The 20394-nt window shown below is 51.2% G+C and overlaps 2 protein-coding genes across 5 annotated transcripts in view; both read right to left on the bottom strand.

Moving 5' to 3' along the window:
* The window catches only part of GGT5 (gamma-glutamyltransferase 5), a 33962-nt gene extending 29686 nt beyond the window's left edge, over window positions 1-4276 (bottom strand). For 3 of the 4 annotated variants that reach the window (XM_079150341.1, XM_079150344.1, XM_079150342.1), the window contains exon 1: window positions 1023-4276. In XM_079150341.1, the coding sequence (XP_079006467.1) occupies window positions 1023-1195 (173 nt within the window). In that variant the 5' untranslated portion in view covers window positions 1196-4276. Of the gene's footprint in view, window positions 1-1011 lie in introns of all 4 variants that reach the window. The other variant, XM_079150343.1, reaches the window with a different exon arrangement.
* A 202-nt stretch (window positions 4277-4478) lies between these two features.
* Window positions 4479-20389, bottom strand: GGT1 (gamma-glutamyltransferase 1). Its single transcript, XM_079150340.1, has 13 exons — window positions 20274-20389; window positions 17225-17389; window positions 16295-16425; window positions 16056-16142; window positions 11085-11277; window positions 10565-10722; window positions 9437-9586; window positions 8824-8960; window positions 5911-6098; window positions 5547-5674; window positions 5333-5445; window positions 5143-5256; window positions 4479-4805 (listed from the first exon to the last, which is right to left on the bottom strand). Exons 1-13 carry the CDS (start codon window positions 20276-20278, stop codon window positions 4659-4661), a joined length of 1716 nt encoding a protein of 571 aa, XP_079006466.1. The 5' UTR covers window positions 20279-20389; the 3' UTR covers window positions 4479-4658.
* Between the last annotated feature and the right edge of the window lie 5 nt (window positions 20390-20394).

Below are 20394 nucleotides of genomic sequence, written 5' to 3'. Positions count from 1 at the left end.
CCATCAGAGCTGGGAAGGATGAATAGATAGACAGATGAAGAGAGGAAGGAATGAATGAAAAGGTGGAACAATAGAAGAAAGCACACCTGAGCTGTGAAGCCAGGAACCAGGGGACTGGGCTAGGGACAGGCCCCCGTGCAGCAGGACTGACCCCCAGGTTTACAAAGCATTTTGAATCCTCACAATGTCCTGTGAGGCAGATATTCTGGGAAGCAGACCTGTTGGCTGGCGGAAAGGGAATGGTTGCCCAGACTTCTGGGGGCTCAGTGGGAGGCAAGGAGAAGGGAGGAGTTTCCTGCCATGTCCCGCCCCAGTGACGGTGGTGTGGCAGGCAGCAGAGGCTTCCCGTGGACTGAGTTTCCTGGAAGAAGATCAGGAAGAGCCAGCTGTGGCCCCTCTCCACCACCACCCTCGTCCTGGCCTGCCAAATGTCAGTTACTCCACCTCTCTGGCCAGGCTCTGACATGTGGAGGGAGGCCAATGTGGGACGTGGCACTGGCAGGGGGTGTTTTCTAAGTCTAAGAGACTTGGAGATGAAGCCTAGGGCAAGGGGGAGACTAGTCCTGGGCAGTACCCACATATGGAACCCCCATACCCTCTTGCCTCCGAGGAAAATCCCCCAATCCTTGGGTAACTGACACAGCCTTGCTGATAGAGCCAGTACAGACCATCAGAGTCAGACTGGGCCAGACCAGGGGCAAGGCAGCAGAGCCTTGTTAGGGTCTCTGTTTCCAACCTGTGGGTTGTAGATGGACCTCGAGCCCTAGAACCAGGAATAGACTCACACATGACCTCTACCCACACTGGCATTTCCCTGTGGTTCCCCATCTGCCATGGGGGCATATCTACCACCTATTCTGTGCAGGGGTCCTTGCACCCAGGCCTGGTCAGTGCTGGAACCCAAAACCACATGGCCCCTACTCCACCAGCCAGCATGTACATACACGTGCCTTTCTCCACACCTTTGCTACCCAAGTCTCCAGGAAGGATCAGATGTCAAGAGCCACCCACCTCTTACTCACCGTCCAATGTCTGAGCAGACTTTAGAGTCAGCAGCTACAGCAGCATGGGCAAAGGCCTTGGGGCCACAATGAGCATGGCGGCGAGAGAGGACCACAGCTAGCACAATGATGGTCAGTGCCAGCCCCAGTCCAAGAAGGACCAAGCTGACTGTGGCCCTGTGGCCCTGGGCCATGTTTCAGTGGTCCAGGGAGATGGGGGAGACAGGTGGGTAGATAGGCCAATGGTCAGACAAAGGTACAGATGGACAAAAAGATGTGCAAGTAGACTTACAGATGATTGGACAGATAGAAAAATCAGTGGGGCTGGAGATAAACAAACAGATGGGTTGACATACAGGTTAGATAGCTGGACAAAGAGGATGGTCAGAGAGACATTTGGATAGAGATGGACTTACAGAAATGCAGACAAACATTTACAGATGAACAGTGGTCAGTGAGGCAGACAGATGGGTTTACGAAGACAAGGACAGACGGCAGTGGCAGGGCTGCTACCCTCTTCAAGCACTCTCTACAGAGGCAGATCTGGCTACACGGGTGAACTTCCAGTTTTCAGTCCAGTGCTTGGCCCTGGCAGGAGGCCAGACATCTAGGGGGAGTTTTTCTTTGCAGAGAAGAGCCAGCTGCTATGGTTAACTCCTTCACTGCCAGTTGATCCCATGGTCCCTCCTGCCAACTCAGGCAGTACCCAGGGTCTCCTCATCCCAATGTGCTTAAAGACTTGGTGTTTACTGTGTCTGGGGGAGCCAGGGTATAAGGTTCCTATGTCATTTCGCCGGTACCAGCAATGCAGGGAAAGCAGTTTGAACAGCCCAGCTCCCTCGCCTGGATCAGGCTCAGAGAGGCCAGGCCACCTCCCCACCACAGTGGAGCTCCACTCCCCAATCCTGCTCCCTTTGCTGGCCCTGCCTACACAGCAGCATCCACTTGGCACAGGAATGGGGCTGAAGAGGGAAGGGGGACCCAACACAGCGTCACTCTGTACAGCTCAGCCGCAGTCTGGCCCAGGGCCCAGGTTTCACCCACATGGCAGGGAATACAGACAGGCCATGTGTCCAACTTTAGCACCCAGTGCCACTAGACCACCTATCCCTGGGAATAGCTGTCCTGGAAACACAGCCTTGAGTCTCCAGAGAGTGAGGTTAGCCTCCCTGGGCCCCCAGATTTCCTCTGTAGCTCAGTTCCTCTGTAGTGGCACGTCTATGGTGCTTCCCTGGGGACACTGGCCTAGCTCCTGTTCTCCCCAGACCTCAAGGTGACCAACTGGGCAGGAGCTGGGAGAGTGAGGGCTCACTGAGGCCCACGTTTGACTAGGCTTAACAGGGGTGCAGGGCACAAACGTCACAAGCTAGATTCCTACCCAACACTCCCCGTGGCTCCCCTCTCCCTTCCTACCTGACCACACGCAGTCAGGGCCCACCTTCTGGTATAGCCAAGAAATGAGGCCCAGAGAAGGATTATGTCTGTACAGGTCAGTCTGCACAGGTCACAGCCTACCAGCCCCCCTGCCCGGTGTCCAGAGCCCCTAGTCTGCCTGGGTCAGAGTGGCTGTTTCCTGTAGGCCTGTTCCCACAGCTGCCTCAAGAAGGGGTGGGCTGTGGGAGCCTCTTCCCGCCACCAGATGACCTCCACTCTGCAGTGACATTGCTCAACCAGGAACCAAAGTACATTCCTGGGTGGGAGCCAGCCCACCCACCCGCCACAGTCCTCAGAGCTCAGAGGCCAGCACAGGGAGCAGGGGAACAACAAGGACAGTAGGGTCAAGGGGTAAGACATCCCCCCTTCTCTCCCAGCCATCCTGGTTAGGCAGAGACCAGAGTGCAGAGACAGCCAGAGCAAAGACCCAGGGAAAACGTCTGTTGTCATGCTGGGCCTGGTCAAGGACTCAGCTGGGGAGGCTCAGCTGGAATGAGCCCTGAATGTCCTTATCCAGGAGATGACAGGGGGTGGAATGATAGGGAACAGAGGAGAACCCAAGTCCCCCAGACTCCAAAGTAACCCGGGGATAAGCTCGTGGACTGAGAGAACCTGGATATGCAACCAGCATGTTAGGGTTCAGGGAGTTTCATGACAGCCTCTCAGCTCCCTCCTGGCTGTGCACCCTTGAGCAAGGCCCACTCCTCAGGCCTCAATCTTCTCCCCTGAAAATGGGGCCATGACCTTTTCTCTCAGGCTAAAATAAGGATTAAGGAGTGACTTCCACACCTGATCACCCAGCCTCCATCTCTTTCCCAGGGAACTCCAGAGATAAAAACCCTCTAAGCCTCAGATACAGACCTAGAATATACCCTGCAAGCACAAAATCTCACTTTCCAGTGGATACTTTGGAAGCACTAAGTTTTCCAGTCCTAAAGAAGAGCCCAGACATAGCTTACCTTGGTCCCTCTTCCAACCCTTCTGCCCCTGTCCTCGGAGGCCCCCTACTTGGGCTCACAAATTGGGGTGATAACTGGTTGTCAGGCTGTGACTCCCTTCCCACCCCATCCCCAGGAACCTTCACCAGCTCCTCACCTACAGGGTTACAAGTTGTGAAAGATGAAACCAAAGACCTTAAGAGAGGGCTGGAAGGGCTGGACCAGGGTGAGGGATGCTGTGCCCAGCAGTGGCCATCCATGCCTACCCCCTCAGGCACCTGTGGGTCTCCTCCATCTTGCCATTCCCAGAGAACTGAGCCTCATTCTGGAGCTGATCACAAGCTTGGGTTTGACTTTGAGTTGGATTTGGAAAGTGACCCTGGGCATGGCTCTGACCAAGATGTTTTGTTTCAGTTTCTTGCTCAGTCCCCACTCATCAGGTCTGAGTTTTCACTTTCCAGTGTCCTGGGCAGGCTGAGCCCAGACACACTAGAGTTGGAAGAGAAAGAACTCCCTCCCACTCCTGTCTGCAGCTGTGGCCCTCTACCCAAGTTGATGCCAGAGCCAGGGCTCCCCCTCATGGTCAATACTAGGGAGTGTTGCTCCCAGCTGCCCCGCCCCAGGGAAAGGACTGAATGGCCCCTGATCCTGGGGACTCACAAGGAGAAAAGACGGTGCTTGACATGGGCATGCCCCTTGCTCACCCACTCACCCACCCACCGGGCTCTCCTCCTACTAAAAGCCAGACTGCTAGGCACAGTGGCACACAGCTGTAATTCCGGCTACATGGAGGCTGAGACAGGAGGATCCAAAGTTCCTGGCCAGCCTGGGTAACTTATATCCTGTCTCAAAACAAAATTAAAAACAGATTGGGAATATAACACCATGGCAGGTGCCTTTGTGTTCAATTCCCAGTACTTCAAATAATTAAAAGGCTGAGATTATAGCTCAATGGTAGAACATCTTTGGGTTCAATTTCCAGTACTGAAGGGGGGAAAAAAAAAAAAAACTGAGTTCACTCCAGCACCTGCAGTGCAAAGACCTCCAGATCCTATCTCTTCATTCTCCTCCAGCTAGATGGCTCCATTTTCACACACAAGACACTGAGGTCCAGGGAGTGGGGAGCCTGGCCAGCAAGGCTGCTTGCCCAGATCCTGGCACAGAGCCCCCATTTATTACATTGCTCTGCCACTTATAGGGAGAGTGTGTCCCCCAAAGTCCCACTCTTGGCTCTGGTGAATATCTTGTTCCTGGGTTGCTGGTCATTCTTGCCCATCTCAAGCACTCAGTAGCCGGCTGGCTCCCCACCTTTTCTGGAGTCGGAAGCCGCTGCCCAGCCACTGGCTGTGCGGATAATGGCCTGGACCACAGCAATGAAGGTGGAAGTGACTTCAGTTTGGTGGTGCCGGGTTTTCAACCCTGCAGCCACTGCCTGTGGAGAAGAGGGGAGAGGGAGAACTCATCAGGGTCCCAGATGTAATCTGAACCACTCCTGTGTGGTGATGGGCCTCACAGGGCCAGATTGTGCCATTTCCAGACAAGTGACCAGCACAAGCAAGTTGGGGACACCTTGTTCTAGGAGGTCTTGTTGGAACAGGTGGCTTGGCTCTCATTACATAAGGGTTCAAGATGACCCAGGTAGCAGGTGTAAGGACCATCTGCCCTGGGCAGAGGACACCAGCCATTGTCTGCTCAGAAGATACAGGCCTCCAGCCCAGAGTTCCCTGTGATCCCACACAGTGACTCAGTTTCTCAGACCCCCAGCCCACCTGATCAATGTCTTTCTCCAGCGTTGTGGTGTTGGGCAGAAGCTGATTGTGCAACCGGGGCTCCTCCACAGCCCGCTTCACATCATAGCCAAACCACAGGCTGTGGATGATGGCCTGGGGGTGAAGGGAGTGGTAAGGGGTCAGCCTGGCCCAGGCACAGGATTAGGGAAGGCAAGTAGGTAGCACATACCAATGCAGTAGCTGTGGTAATCTGTGTGCCTCCGGCAGCTCCCACCACCATCTGAACCTTCCCGTCCTGACCCACGATGATTGACGGACACATAGATGAGAGTGGCTGCTTCCCTGTGGCCCACAGGAGGGGACAGATATACTGGTCAGCTGGTGTCCAAGACACCAACTCCCTCCCAACCTAAATCCCCTGCCCCAGGACCTCCTCCCTGCACCTGGCTTGATGAAATTGGCTGGTGAAGGAGGCACCCCAAACTGGTTGGTGAAGTTGGGGGAACTGAAGTCATCCATCTCATTGTTGAACAGGATGCCGCTGACTGGAGAAAGGACCTTGGAGCCAAAGCTGCCAATGGGCTAGGTCAGATAGCTATGCCCAACTTGGCCAGATCCTGCCTGGTTCCTGCCCACCCACCCCAGCACCCAAGCTTGCTCCCTGTGAGGCCCAGCTGGGGCATGCCACCAGGTAGGATTTGTGTTTCCCAAATGAGAGTGGGAGCCCCCTTTATGGGATAAGCAGGCAGCCCCTGGTCCAATCCCCACCCCCAACTCTGCCCCTCCTTATAGCCCCACAGCCCCTACTAGAGATTGATAGTGCTAGTGGCAGACACAGCACTGCCATCCTCTGAGACCACAGACACGTGAGCAGTGCCTCCATCATCAGGAGTGTAGAATTCAGGCTCATAGTAGGAGGCTGGATGAGTGGTGTCATCAGAGATACGGGCTCGGAGCTGGTCAGCGAAGAACTCAGAGGTCATGTTGTGGATCACCTGTCAGAGACCCAGAGCTGACCTGAGAGGGTGGGAAGGGAGGGCAGGTGCAGGGCACAGGGTTGTCCTAGCAGGTCTTGGGAAGCCCAAGAATGGGTCTGACCCAAGCAGTCTTCACCCTAAACCCTCAGGGTCTCCCCAGGACCCAGACAACAGGCCCAGTATTCACATAACTCATCTCATTGGCTCCCTAGCCTATCTTAATTGCATTTCAACAGTTTTGGGTGTCTGTCTGCCTGTCCCTCCCCTAAGCCTCCAGATTCTTGCCACATTTAATCATTAATGCAAGTACTTATGGAGTTGTACTGCATGCTCAGAGCTGAGAAATCAGCAGGGAACAGACACCATTCCCTGCATTCAAAAACAATATCAGGCATGGAAAGTGCTGGAAATAAGAAGCCAGATAAGGGGGATGGAGAGGAGTGAGGTATGGGAAGAGTGGTCAGAGAGGGCTTCCTACAGGAAGTCACATCTGAAAATGAGGCAAAATTCCTGAGACAAGTGGTACATGCCTGGGGACGACATGCAGAGAGTAAGTGACACGAGGGGAAGAGATTAGAGATATAGGCTAGGGCCCATTCCATAGGGTCTTGTAGGTCCAATGACAGACTGGCTTTTTTTGATCTGAGTCACTCAGGATTGGGGCAGAGGAGTGAGCATGCTGGGGGGCATTTTCACAGGGTCCCTCTGGTGGCCATGTCAGGGATAAGGAGAAGCTGTGAACAACTAAGGGAGAGATAATGGTGACTCACTTCCAACCCCACCATGAGAAAGAAGAGAGGATGACCTTGAGGTCTTTGGCCCAGAGTGGCCATTAACTGGGGAGATAAACACTGTAGAAGATGCAGGTCTGGGACTAATAAGGGCTTGAGTTTAGACACATCAAGGCACTGAAGAGCATGACTCAGGCGGGTGGATCCACGAGCACGGGTGTGTGGAGTTCATGGGCAAGGTCAGGCTGAGAGATAAACATAATGTTGGTACCAGGCGGCTATTCAAAGTCATGAAAGCCTGGCCAAGGTCCCCAAAGCAGGATTAAGGAAAATGCCTCAAGAGGGTTTGGGCAACTCTTGTGCATTAACTGACCAATGCAAGGGAAAGATGTTCAGCCCAAATTACTCCTGTGGAAACAGACAAATTTGGGATATGGGACATGCTTTGAGACAGCTGCCCTGGGCTTTATCAACTAACCAACCAAGGGGGGTCTCTTGTAGGTTGAGAGACTGCAGAGACATCATGGCCAAATTGCACGTGACTTGATGAATCCTGAACCTAAGACATTGAGACCCTCAGGGAAGTTCTGACGTGGGCAGCTCCCAATAACACCAGGCCAGGATTTTGTGGCCTCCATGTCAGGTTTCTGGCTGCCACAGTATGTAGAAATCCTCACTCTTAGGAGATACCCTAAAGTGTAACATAGACAACCTATATCTAATCACTCAGAAAAATCATGGGTATGGAGAGTTGGGGGCAGGGGTGGGGAAGAGAAGACGGAAACAGAGCAGAATATCCACATCTGGAGGATCAAGGGAAAGGAAACACGTGTACATTCACCTTTAAGTTTTTTTGTTTGTTTGTTTTGTTTTTTGGTGGTGCTGGGGATTGAACCCAGAGCCTGACATGCTAGGCAAATGCTCTACCACTGAGTCCCAATTCCTTTTTCTTTCATTGTGTAGGTGTGAAATTTACAAAGTTAAAGAAAGAGGTGAACTGTGTAAGATACTGCCATGAGAAGCCCAAAGAGGAAAATGAGGCTAAATCTGGAGACCTAGGGGTACAGGGGTAGAACACAGAAGGACAAGGCCTGAAGGGAGAGATGGACTGGGGATATGGCTCTATGGTGTGAGTCCATGGTAGAGTGCTTGCCTACCATATGCGAGGCCTTGGGTTCAGTCCCTGGCATCATAAAACAAATAAACATAAAAACTAAATTACAATGAAGGAAGAGAAGATGGGCCCAGTCGAGTTTGCCTTAAGGGGAATGGTACTCTGAACCAGCAAGTAGACAGAAGGGCCAGGTTTATCCAGGAGGGAGGGCAGGGGTAGGAAAAATGGGGTGATTTCTGTCCCTGTAGAGAGATAAGGTGCCAGGTCACTGGCTGTGGTGGTGGTGGCAGTTGCAGGGTGTGTGTGGTACAGAATGTTCACGGGGAAAGACAAAATACCAGGGAAAACTGAGTTCCCTCCTGGTCAGTGTGAGGGGATCTGCAAGTCTAACCCAAATGCAGGGGATCCAAGTAGGTAAGGAGAAAAGTGAGACCCTTTGGCAGGACATGACAGGGATCCCAGTAGAGGCCTAGTATGGAACTGAGGCACCCGGAAAATGAGAGGGCCAGGTGAGGCCAGGCCTGGCATGGAAATCAGAGAAGCATTACATTAGTTCCTAACCTCCCTCAAAAAATTCTACTTATTCCTGAGGGTTGCAACACCCCCTTAAGTTCCTTACCTCAGAATTGACCATTCCAGAATCTTGCAAGCCTAGGGCACAGCATGTGCAAAAGCCCTTGAGATAGGAGTGTAGCAAGAGAGGGGCTGCTAATTACCCTTGGTCAAGTCTGTTTCCCTACACTATGCACTATGCACCAATCCCAGCACACAATAGGCCCATAATCAAAGTCTGTGGGAGGAGTGGATTCAGAAAACATGCATGAGGCTGGGGTGCCCCAGGAAGCTCACCTAATTCCTCTATGGCAAAATCCCTGCCCATTATGGGTCAGTCCCTTACCTTAGTCATATCAATAAACTTGGGGTCTCCAAGCAGGGTCCTCTTGGCATAGGCAAACCGGAAAGCCTCCACAATGCGGTGGTATGTCAGGCCCTTCTGTTCAGGGGTCTCCACACTTGCCCGAGAGAAGTTATACCCTAGTTGGTCAGAGTCAGGTGCATATTGGCAGGCCTCAGGGGCATGGAGATGTTCAAAGGATTATTGTGTCCCTAAGACATTTTTCCCAACTCTACTAAGGGAACATTTAATAGCCAACTTCAGTGGCTATTTCAGAAAGCTGTTATAAAGCCAGCTTCCCACCCCCTCTGCCCAGCCTGAACCTCACATATTCAGCCAGAGGCTCCAGGTCTACAAAGTCACAGATGATCACTTAGATGAACCCTCTGGACGAAGTTCCCCTAGCCTAAATTCCTCTCCCTCCTCCTCCAGCCCTTGAGCTTTGCCCATCATGGATAGCCCTGATCACTCCACACTGCCTCCTGCAGGAGAGGGGGAGCCATGTACTTAGTAGCAGGTTGGAGAGGCCCTGGCAGAAGATGCAACAAGGATGGAGCTCAGGGAGGAGAGGCAGTGTTGTGGAGCCCTTCAGCAAAGTCATGGTGGGACTGCTTACCTTTGAGGATATTGAGGATGAGAACCAGCACAGGCCCACTGAGTGGGGCACTGGGCACATACAGCATTGAGTTCCCGAGCCTGACGCTCAGTGGATGCTCAATAAGTTCTGCATGGTAGTTGTTCAGGTCCTCAATTGTCATAATGCCCCCTGCAAAAGGGTGGACACAGGGATGGGGCTGCACCATGGCAGGGATGGGGGAGCAGGGTTGCATATGGATGTATTGGGTGGCACCATTGGGCAGAAGGATAGGATTGCACCATTGGAAGGAACCACAGAACCATCAGGCTGGGAGTCCTGCCCATCCTTCAGGGCCCCAAGTCTTCTGTTCTCCCTAATGGTACTCACCACCCACATCCAGGTCTAGACCCACAACCCTCAATCTGCTTGACTCACTGGCCTCCTGGCCCACCTTCTCCCCTTTCTACAAAGGGTCTTTTCCAAGTGGAGAATGTCTATTCCCATTGTCCCCCACGCTGGATCCCTCCTCACTTGAAGATTGGGTAGATGGAGACTCCTAATTCTCCAGGGAACTGGCTCCAAATAGAGTATTTATAGGCTAATTTCTGGCATCGGTAGTAAAAGTCAACATGCTAATCAACCTCCTCCACGAAACACAGACAAACCTAACATGAAAAAGGCCATAACTGAGCACTCACATCCAGCCCCCCAAAACCCCTCCAATATGTCTCACAAGCCCACCCTTAACCCTTATGACCTTTCCTGGTGAATCAAAATTGCCTCTCTCTAGGACTCAGCACAAACTATTCCTTCTGCAGGATTCTGCAGGAATCCTTCCTCTTTCTGCCTGATAAAGCCACCTGCAGGCAGCTGCCACCTCTTACAGGAAATCCTCCTGGATCCTCAGTCTGCACTCCTGTGCTTCCCCAGACCCAGCTTCTACGTACACCTGAATTAAGCCCATGAAGGGCTTTCTCTTCCATCTGTATGGTCTCTCTCTGACCAAACAAAGAGCTGTGGATCTATATGGCCTGTTGCTGACCCTACCCTGCCAGGGACTCCCTGAGAGCCCAGTGCCATGAGGGGGGCCTCATGATCTGGGCCTTACTCCGCTCAAGATTCCTACTGTGGGGTTCTCCATTCAGGCCTCCAAGGTTGCCCACTTACCAACCGCCTGGATGTCCTTCACAATCTGGGCCGTGAGGCTCCCGTTGTAGAAAGCCTGGGCACCTTCTCGGGCCAGCGTCTGGTACGTGTCTGCTAACTGTGGCATGGTCACTTTCTCTCCTTCCCGAAGTACCTTCCCATCCCGGCAGAAAATCTTGCTGGAGCAGAGGGGGTTCGAGTGAGGCAGCCAGTGGGGCAGATTCAGCCAGACCCACTCCTCTACCTGCCTTGCTCTCTTTGTTCTCAGGGGAAGGAGAACAATTGCCCACAGGTGGGCAGCTGACCCTGTTGCTCAGAGTTACTAGTGTCCCACGCCATTCAGGTCACATGGTCAACCACAGTTTTCACTAGGGTCAAACCAAGATTGGAATGTGTCCCCATACACACTGGGAAGGGTTTGCATCTTCTCAACCCCAGTACCTCCCTCCCAGTACAAGCCCTGAAAGCAGAGCACAGCTCCATCAGCCCCTTCCTGCCAGCCCTGCCTCTGCCCCAGGCAGGCCCACACCTGCAGACATACCACAAAGCAGGAGTCCGCTCAATGATATCCCGTTTTCTGTCCAGGGCTGCTGCCAAGCCCTTGCCCACAGGGAAGCCATAGCGGGCCAGTTGGATGCTGGGCTGAAAGAGGCGATCCCAGGGTAGCCGCCCATGCCGCTGATGTGCCAGTTCATAGCCCCTGATCTCACCAGGGACTGCCACTGACAGCCCTCCTGAGAAGAAAAAGAGAGAGAGATGTGGTTAGTGACCCCCAAGTAGAGGACACTGGGATCTCAAAGGCATCCCAAGTGCCTTCCCTGACCCATTTTACAGGTACAGGTACAGATGAGGTTTAGAAGGAAGTGTGTGTGTGTGTGTGTGTGTGTGTGTGTGTGTGTGTGTGTGTGTGTGTGTGTTGCTAGGTATCAAACTCAGGGCCTCACGCATGCTAGGCAAGCACTCTAGCACTGAGCTATACCCCCAGCCCAGTGAAAGGAATATTTAGGATCATATCTGGGCTCTACAAAGAAAAGCGCAGATCAAACAGGGATGGTTGGGAGGGCACAGAATAGGGAGCTGGTGGCACATGTGCTGTGTTTTGCTGTCCCAACATTAAACATCTGTCTCCACAGTGCCTTCATGTCTGAAATCTTGTGCCAGGCTTATAGTTGCTCAGTGAAATGGGAGAAGCCAGACCCTCTCATCTCTCAATCCAACTACCCCCAGTCACAAGATTTCTTGTTCCGTAAGATTCCTGGGACCCACTAGAATGTGTCAAAGTAAAATCAGGTCTTGCTTGCCCTCAGCTCAAGCCCAGGTCACCCTCGAGCATAAGTTACTCCCAAGGAAAGGGCTTTCTTGCTTTTTGATACTGTCCTGGGACCTAATCACTGCCTTGTCCCTTCTCTGAGCCTCAGTTTCCCCCATCTGACTATAAGGGGCCTTCCCTTCCAGTTATTACTTTCAAGGAGCCCATGATTCCATTAGAAACAGATCCCTGAGCCTCATTCCCCATACGCCCCAATGCCTACCTAGGTGCTACACCCAAATCCATTCATTGACAGCTTTGCCCAGAAAAGCACAGCCATGGCCTCCTGCTCACTTCTAAGCATCCCTTAAATTTCACTGCTGAGGCGATGGAAGCATTTTGGTTATTCCCAGGCTTGGCAGCTGCAGTTCTGGAGCTGCCTCTCTCACCTCAAACTCTCTGAGAGCCAGGTTGCTATGATCTAGAAATTGCACAGCTTAGAAGATCTGATACCCAGCACGCAATTCTTCCCACCTTAAAAAAAGAATTCCTGCCTATACCCAAAGGACTTAAAATCAGCGTACTACAGAGATACAGCCACATCAATGTTCATAGTGGCTCAATTCACAATAGCCAGATTGTGGAACCAACCTAGATGTCCTTCAATTGATGAATGGATAAAGAAACTGTGGTATATATATACAATGGAATATTACTCAGCTATAAAGAATAACAAAATTATGGCATTTGCAGGCAAATGGATGAAATTGGAGAATATCATGCTAAGTGAGATAAGCCAATCTCAAAAAACCAAAGGACGAATGATAAGCGGATGATGACACATAATGGGGAATGGGAAGGGGCAAGAATGGAGGAAGGAGAGACTGTATAGAGGGAAAAGAGGGGTGGGAGGGGTGGGGGGGAGAAAAAAATAACAGAATGAATCAAAAACTATTACCCTATGTAAATGTATGATTACACAAATGGTATGCCTCTACTTCATGTACAAACAGAGAAACAAGATATATCCCATTTGTTTACAATAAAAATAATTTTAAAAAAAGTGGGGAGCTTGTGTTGGGGCTGGGGTTGTAGCTCAGTGGATGAGTTCTTGCCCAGCATGTATGAGGCACTTGGTTCAATTCTCAGCACTGCATATGCATAAAATAAATGTCCATTGGAAAGGGGTGGTGGGGGAGGAAAAAATAACAGAATGAATCCATCATTACCCTATGTAAATGTATGATTACGTAAACGGCATGCTGTTACTCCATGTATAAACAGAAACAAAATGTATCCCATTTGTTTACAATAAAAATAAATTAAATTTTTAAAAAATGATATTTCCCTATATGTAAAATAAAATTAAAAAAAAAAAAAAAAAGAAGTCCTGGGCTGGGGATATGGCTTAGTTGGTAGAGTGTTTGCCTCGCAAGCACAAGGCCCTGGGTTCAATCCCCAGCACCACCAAAAAAAAAAAAAAAAGTCCTCTCCTGACCTCAGGCCAACAGGGGCTCTATGTCACCCTGCTTGCCAGGCTCACAGGTGACCCCCATGCTGCCAGACCCAGCATATTACTCTTACTGGGATCATCACTCTTTCCTCCCCAGCCACCCCTGTATCAGGCGTGGTCGCCTTTGCTTGTTGCCCTGTCTCCTGCCACCTCTCCTCCCCCTCTTAGTGATGTCCCCCAGCACTTACATTGACAACTCCCAAATTTACCAGGCTGCTCCCCCAATTGTCAGACCCAAATATCCACCCGCCCACTCAAAATAGGCATCTCAAACTTAATACACTGCACTGCTGAGTATCTACTCAAACCTAATCCCCAACAGCCCTGCCTATCTCTGTTAGGGCCACCCTATCCAACCAGGTAGAGACCAAAGACTCTGGGGTCATCCAGGACTCCCTGCATGCACATTCCACTCGAACTGTCAGCAAATCGCAGACCCCATCTTCCAGGAGTATTTAGCACCGTCATGACCAACCATCCTCCAGTCTCCCTGGATTATTAAGATGACTTTCTGACAGGTCCCTGCTGGCTTTCTGCCCCTTATACAGCAGCCCAAGGGGTCCCATTAGCCATTAGCCAGATCTGTTCTCCTGCACTCAGATACTCAAGGGCCTCCCACTTTACTTGGACAAAAGGGAGGGCCTTTACCGTGACCTGCAAAGTCCTACACAAACTAGGCCATTCTCTTGGACCCTGTGTCTTCCTCCTCCTCCTCCTCCTGGGTCTCTTGTTGGCAGCCTCCCTGGCTCCCTGCAGGGCTCTATGCCTATTCCTTCCACATGGATCACTCTATCTTCCCAGGCTACAATGCATTTTTTGTCTTCGTATTTTACCCCAGCTTTGGGGACACTGTCTGACACTGTAAGAGGGGCTCAATGATTCCCATTAACTAAGTGAATTTCAAGTATCTGCAAAATACTAAATCTATAAGATTCAAGCATTCCCATATGCTGAGTAATTTCATTTCTACACATTCAGAGTTTCTTATAGCGAGAATCAAAAAATCAAAGATTACCTGTGTCATGGAGGGATCCAAAGAGGCTGCTCAAGGAATAGCACCTAGGATGCACCTGAGGCATCAGACCTTGCCAGGGTCAGGCTGCCTCACTCCTCCACCCCTCCAACTTCCTTTTTTTTTTTTTTTAATTGGTTCTTTTTACTTATACATGACAATAGAGCCCATTTTGATATAATTATATAAGCATAGAATCTATCTTATTCTAATTAGGGCCCCAGTCTTTTTGTTTAAAACCTCTATTTTTTTATTTATTTATTTTTATGTGGTGCTGAGGATCGAACAGTGCCTCACACATGCTAGGCAAGTGCTCTCCTGCTGAGCCACAACCCAAACCCCAGGGCCCCAGTCTTCTGGATGTACACGATGATGGGATTCACCATGGTGTATTCACATATGTACATGAGAAAGTTACGTTATGTCTTTCCTAGTCCTCTCCCACCTCCCTTCCTTTCATTTCTCTTTGTCTAATCCTTTGAACTTCTTTTCTTCCCCTCCGCCCACCCCACCTTTTTGTAGATTAGCTTCCACATATCAGAGAAAATATTTGCCCTTTGGTTTTGGGGGATTGGCTTTTAAATTCCAACTTCTTGGGGCTGGGGACATAGCTCAGTTGGTAGAGTCTTGCCTTGCAAGCACAAGGCCTTGGGTTCAAATCCCCAGCACTGCAAAAAAAAAAAAAAAAAAAAAAAAATTCCAACTTCTTATTTCACAATCCATTCTATCTTCTTTGAATGGTGCCCATGGGGGCAGGCATTGGCTTCCTCTCAACTACCTGTGGAGTTTGGGGATTTCCTCTCCACTTATAGTCAGGTTAGAAAAGACAGACTCTGCTCCTTATTCTAGAGGGCCATCCCCATAAGTGAACAAATGAATGAATGGAATTCTTGTTAAAAACACAGGATTAGAGAGAGCCTGTGTTCAATCCTTCTTTACCATCTCCGAGCTATGTGATCTCGGTTAGTTTGCATGACCTCTCTGGGCCTCAGCATCCCCACCTGTAAAACGATAATCCATCCAGCATCCTCACTCCACTCCCAATGATACAGGGACAATACAAGGGGCTTATCAGTGAAAATCACTGAGCAGGGTACTGGCCCAAGTGACCCCTGAATAAGTGAGCCTGTTATAATAATAATGCAATTGCCTCTTGGTATCCAAGGGAGATTAGTTCTAGGCTCCCCCAAGGATACCAAAATCCATGAATGCTCAAGTCTCTTATACAAAATGATGTTGTATTTGCATATAACCTATGTACATCCTCCTGTATACTTTAAATAATCTCTTGATTATAGTACTTAATGAAATGTAAATGCTATGTAAATAGTTGTTATACTGAATTGCTAGGGAATAATGACAAGGAGAAAAGGTCAAAACATGTTTAGTACAGATGAAATTCTTTTTTTCAAATATTTTCCATCATCCACAGTTGGTTGAACCCCTGGATGCAGAACCCACCAGTCCAGCGTGGACTGTGATGATTCTTTCCATGTATAACCACAGGCTGGCCCTGGAGGGCCTGAGCAGAAATAACAGAAGAACCTGTCCTTCCCCTACTTCATGATGATAGTTCAGCCAGTCATTATGAGAGCGTGTCATGGGGTCAGGAAAGGATGGGACAGGTGCCAGAGCTGTCCCCAGGCCCCGAATAAGGCAAGCTCATGTGAGTGAGGCAACTTCCCAGTGACTCATCCTGGCTCTACATCCACACCCCAAAACCCATGAGACAGCTTACCTTCCTCAGACTGCTTGGAGCTGTTGAACATACTGGCATAGGCCAGCCTAGGTGCCACCTCCCGGGCATTGATGATCTCAGCTTTTCCTGAAAAGAGAAGCTGGTAGGCAGGCCAGACCCACCCCGAGCCCTCTCCAAGAGGGAACCCAGGGGCCACCCCACTATGCTACTCCCATCCCAAGGCCACCCTGAGATGGACACCTCCTGCCACTCACTTTCCCCCCACTCCAGGTACTCACGTGTAGTGCTATTATAGATGGTGAAGAACAGGCCACCCCCGATGCCCATACTATGAGCATTCATGAGCCCCACACACAGCAGACCCGCAATGGCTGCATCCACCGCTGAACCTCCTTCCTGCAGCACATCCCTGCCAGCAGCACATGGGAGGGTGAGATGCCAAGGGCTCCCTATCTCCCATGCTTACTCTGCCACCCTCCTCCCCATCTTTACCTGGCCACCCTACCCAAAGAAAAATGGAAGAGGGGTCCATAAGAGTTTTTTATTGACTTTTTGTTTTAGTTCTGGGGATATAAGCTATAACTCCAATCCTTTTTTATTTTTTATTTTGAGATTGGGTCTCCCTAAGTTGCCAAGGCTGGCCTTGAAATTGTGATCCTCTTGCCTCAGCATTCTGAGTAGCTGTGATTACAGGTGTGTGCCACTATGCACAGAGAAATTTTAAAGACTTACAGCTTCCCCTTTTCCAAGAAAACAAATGTGCATAACTTACTTGAAAAAAAAAGAAAAACAGTTTTTTTTTTATTAATAACAGTTTTTTTTTTTTTAGTTTAAGTCTTTAAACTGGAACTTATCTTTGTATATAATGTGAACTAGGAATCTGGAATAGAATAGAATGGCAGGGTTTATCCACCGAGATAAATCCTCTTAGAATTGAGAAAAAGGGCCCAGATGGCTACTGGGAGACCAACACCCTACTCTCGGGGTCACTGTCTCCTTCTCCTCTGACCAGAGGCTACTGAGAGGATCCAAAAAAAGGACAGGCAGCTCCATGAACATCCTCATCCAGACAGCCTGATTATAGGTGGGGAAACTGGGTCTTGGGGGGGCAAAGGTCTTGCCCAGGTCCTCTTGTATGGTTGTCTTCCAGGGCCTGTGTGTGCCCACACCATCCCAGGCCATGCTCCAGATCGGTTGGTCCAGCTCACCTCCCAATCTCCGAGCAGCGCTTAGCATCCGTGGCCACAGCTGCCCTGGCATACACGTGTTCGGGCTGCCTGGATCTGGAGGGCAGCCAGAGGCAGAGACCAATGATGACAAGTACCAGAACCACGACTAACAGGCCCATCACCACGAACCGCTTCTTCATGGCTCTGCCATACAGGGTAGGGGGAGGAGCAGGGTCAGGCCCAGCCTTGGGCACTCCCAGACCCCTCCCCCACAGGGCACAGTCTAAAGTCAAGCTTCAGACACAGCCTTGTGTCTCCTTCCAGGCTCCTAGAATATGTGGAGGCTGTCCAGCCCGCAGACCTTTGGTCAGGCCATTTCCTCTGCCAGGAGCTCCAGGCCCCATCTCTGCCCTCCCAAATCCTCCCTGATCATCTTCAAGGCTCACTAAAATAAGTACCTCACCTTCAACACAGACCCCTTCAGACCTCACATGCTCTATCTACCTTCTCACAGCGGCTGAGCTTCTACTGCCAAATGGGGAGTTTCAGGAAAGATAGGCCTGGTTTCACTGCTTCTATGCCCCCCACCCCAACCCAGACCTGATACTATCCATGGGTCCCCCAGAATGTCTATCCAAAGAGCACAGGGCTGAGCACCCATTGTACCTTCCAAGAAGATATGCCAGTTTCCTCCCGAAATCAGCAGACCAGGTCACCACAGGGCCAGGACTTACCGTCCAGCAGAGGGTGGCAGCCCCAAACCTTGCCTGGGGAAGTGGCCCCAAAAGATGGGAGGATTTGACTGAAAACAGCTGGAGAAATAACTGGGGTGTCACTCCCGCTCTATAGGAGCCTGAGGTCACAGAATCTTCTCTAGAGACTCCTCAACTAGGCAGTCTCCTCGGTCTCCTGAAAATCATGGGGATGGACTGAAGCAGGCCCAGCCCTTTCTGGGGGGCTCCACCTCAGGCTGGTTCTCTGACTCCAGTTGAACATGAGTCAAAGAGGCTGAGACTATTATTCGTGCACATGTCCGCATGAATTCTCCCAGCACAGCCCAGAGAGAGTTTGCAGGGTAGGGAGGGAACAGGGCACAAGCCCAGTATTAGGTGATGAGAATGTCATGTGACTAATGGGGCCAAGGGGCCAGAGCCAGACTGTCCCCCTCTGTGTTTGGACTGGCCAGTCACCTGCTGCGGGAATTGGGCAAGTCATTTCTCTGTCCACCTTCTACTGACCTTACTTGCCAGGTGTGTTGTGAGTTAAGTGGATTCTTAGAATGTTTAAAGTGCTAAGTAACTGCTGGCTATAATTATTATCATGGTTGCACTGGGGGATGTCCCGGAGAGGACTGCATGTCATAGGGGACATTGGTGGGCCTCTTGCTGGCTACACATTTCCCCTGTGGATTTCCTTCCAGACTACACAGGGAAGGACAGCAACAGTCCCTGGGACTATGACAGCAAGTGAGGTGTGTGATGCCAACAGGAAGGAAGGGGTGGGGCGACGGAGGCAGAGCTTTTCCTCTTCCAGACTTCACCTCCAGAGGGCGGCATCCACCAGTGAGCCCCTCCAGGGAGCCCCCGGCTGACTCCCCACTCTGTTTTCCCCTGCTCCTATTCAAAATATCCTGAACAGACAGGGTGTCCCAGAGATGGTCTAGGAATGAAGTTCCTGTCCCCTCTGCACACCTGTGGGGAGCATTCCAGATACTAGCACGAAAGGGCTTTCCTGCCCCAGGCTTGGCAGGAAGGGAAATGATGGGTAGCATAATGGCATTCACCCCCACTTAGAGAGACTACAAGTAGAGACTACAAGTCCTCAATGCAGAGGGGGAAACTGAGCCCTGAGCAGAGGGGCCCAGAAGGCAGTCATGTCCAGATTACTACCCCATGTATCCCTTAAGAACTAAAGTAGCCCTCCTCCCCACCTTGAACAGCATGGCCTGATCCCAGGTACAGTTCTTCCTGACCGCCACCTGCCTCTTCCTCACTGTGCCTCCCACCAACTCATCCTCCGAAAAGCATCCAGAGGGTTCTGTCTGTCCAAAGTACCAACCAACCCCAAACTCCTCACTGTCCAAGAGATAGGCTACACTGTTCATGAGGACTAATGGTCTGCTAGGCACACAGGTACCCTAAACCCTAGTTGGGACCCCAGGGTCAAGGGTTCCTAATGAGAAAGTCATGCTGGGAGTTCCAAGGGGCCTTGGGAGTTGGGCCACCAATAGGCTATCATCTATCACAGATACAGAACATTCCCATCATATGTGGTAGGCCAGGAGCTGAACCTGGTCAGCAGTCCCCTCCCTGTCCCCACACAGCCTTGGTCTTCTCTGGGCACCTTGAGACTCATTTCTTCTGGGCTTGAGGCTTGAGCTGAGACTACCCTCAGGGTCCTGGAGTGAGCCAGTTGTGACCTCCTGACACATGTTCCAGCCTTCTCTGTGCACCCAATGACCAAGTAAGGGCACTCAGCAAGGCTCAGGGAGACTGGAGAGGGGAATGGGTGATTCTGAGCCCTCTTCCTCCTCTCAGGACAGTGTGACAAGGAGGGCTGGCCCAACCCCCTGCAGGCAGATGTCCCCAGCTCAGCGGAAGACACCCTGCTGGGGAGCTGGGCTTCCATTTCCCACCCCTCCACCCCCAAGTTTTCTCAAAGACTCACTGAAAGAATGTTCAAGCCCAGAATCTTGGCTCTCACCCAAATCAGTATCAGGAGGGGAAACCGAGGCCAGTAATAGGTCAGATACAGCGCTGGTCCTTTAACCCAACCCCCCCGCCTCATTGTAACCCTGGTAGGTTTACCTGAGACCCAGGGGAGCAGCAAGGGCCCAGGAGAGAGCCCCCTCTTCCTTAGAAGATAGTTTTGGACAGGGGCGCACGCAGGGAGGAAAAGGCCAATTTGTCTGCCTGGGAAAGTTCTGGCCACAGAACAGCTGCCCCCCCAGAAGCAGTGGGAACCACGCCTTCAACCCCTGCAGAGCTCCTCAAGGGGCCTCTGGATCGGGAGCAGCATCTGGGAGTGGGCATCTCCAAGGCACAGAGGCAGGAAAGAAGGAGTAGGGGCTGAGGACCCATGTCCTTACCTCATCAGAGGGGACAAGAGGTCAGCTGGGGGCACCCAGTATCCCCGTGCAGGCAGTTGGAGGCGTCTAGAACAGGCAGTCCTCTGCCAGAGGTCCAGCCAGGCTGGAAGGATGGTGGGAG

The sequence above is a fragment of the Sciurus vulgaris genome (genome assembly GCF_902686455.1).
Source record: "Sciurus vulgaris genome assembly, chromosome: 8".
NCBI lineage: Eukaryota > Metazoa > Chordata > Mammalia > Rodentia > Sciuridae > Sciurus > Sciurus vulgaris.
This window is presented reverse-complemented; position numbering and strand designations above follow the sequence as displayed.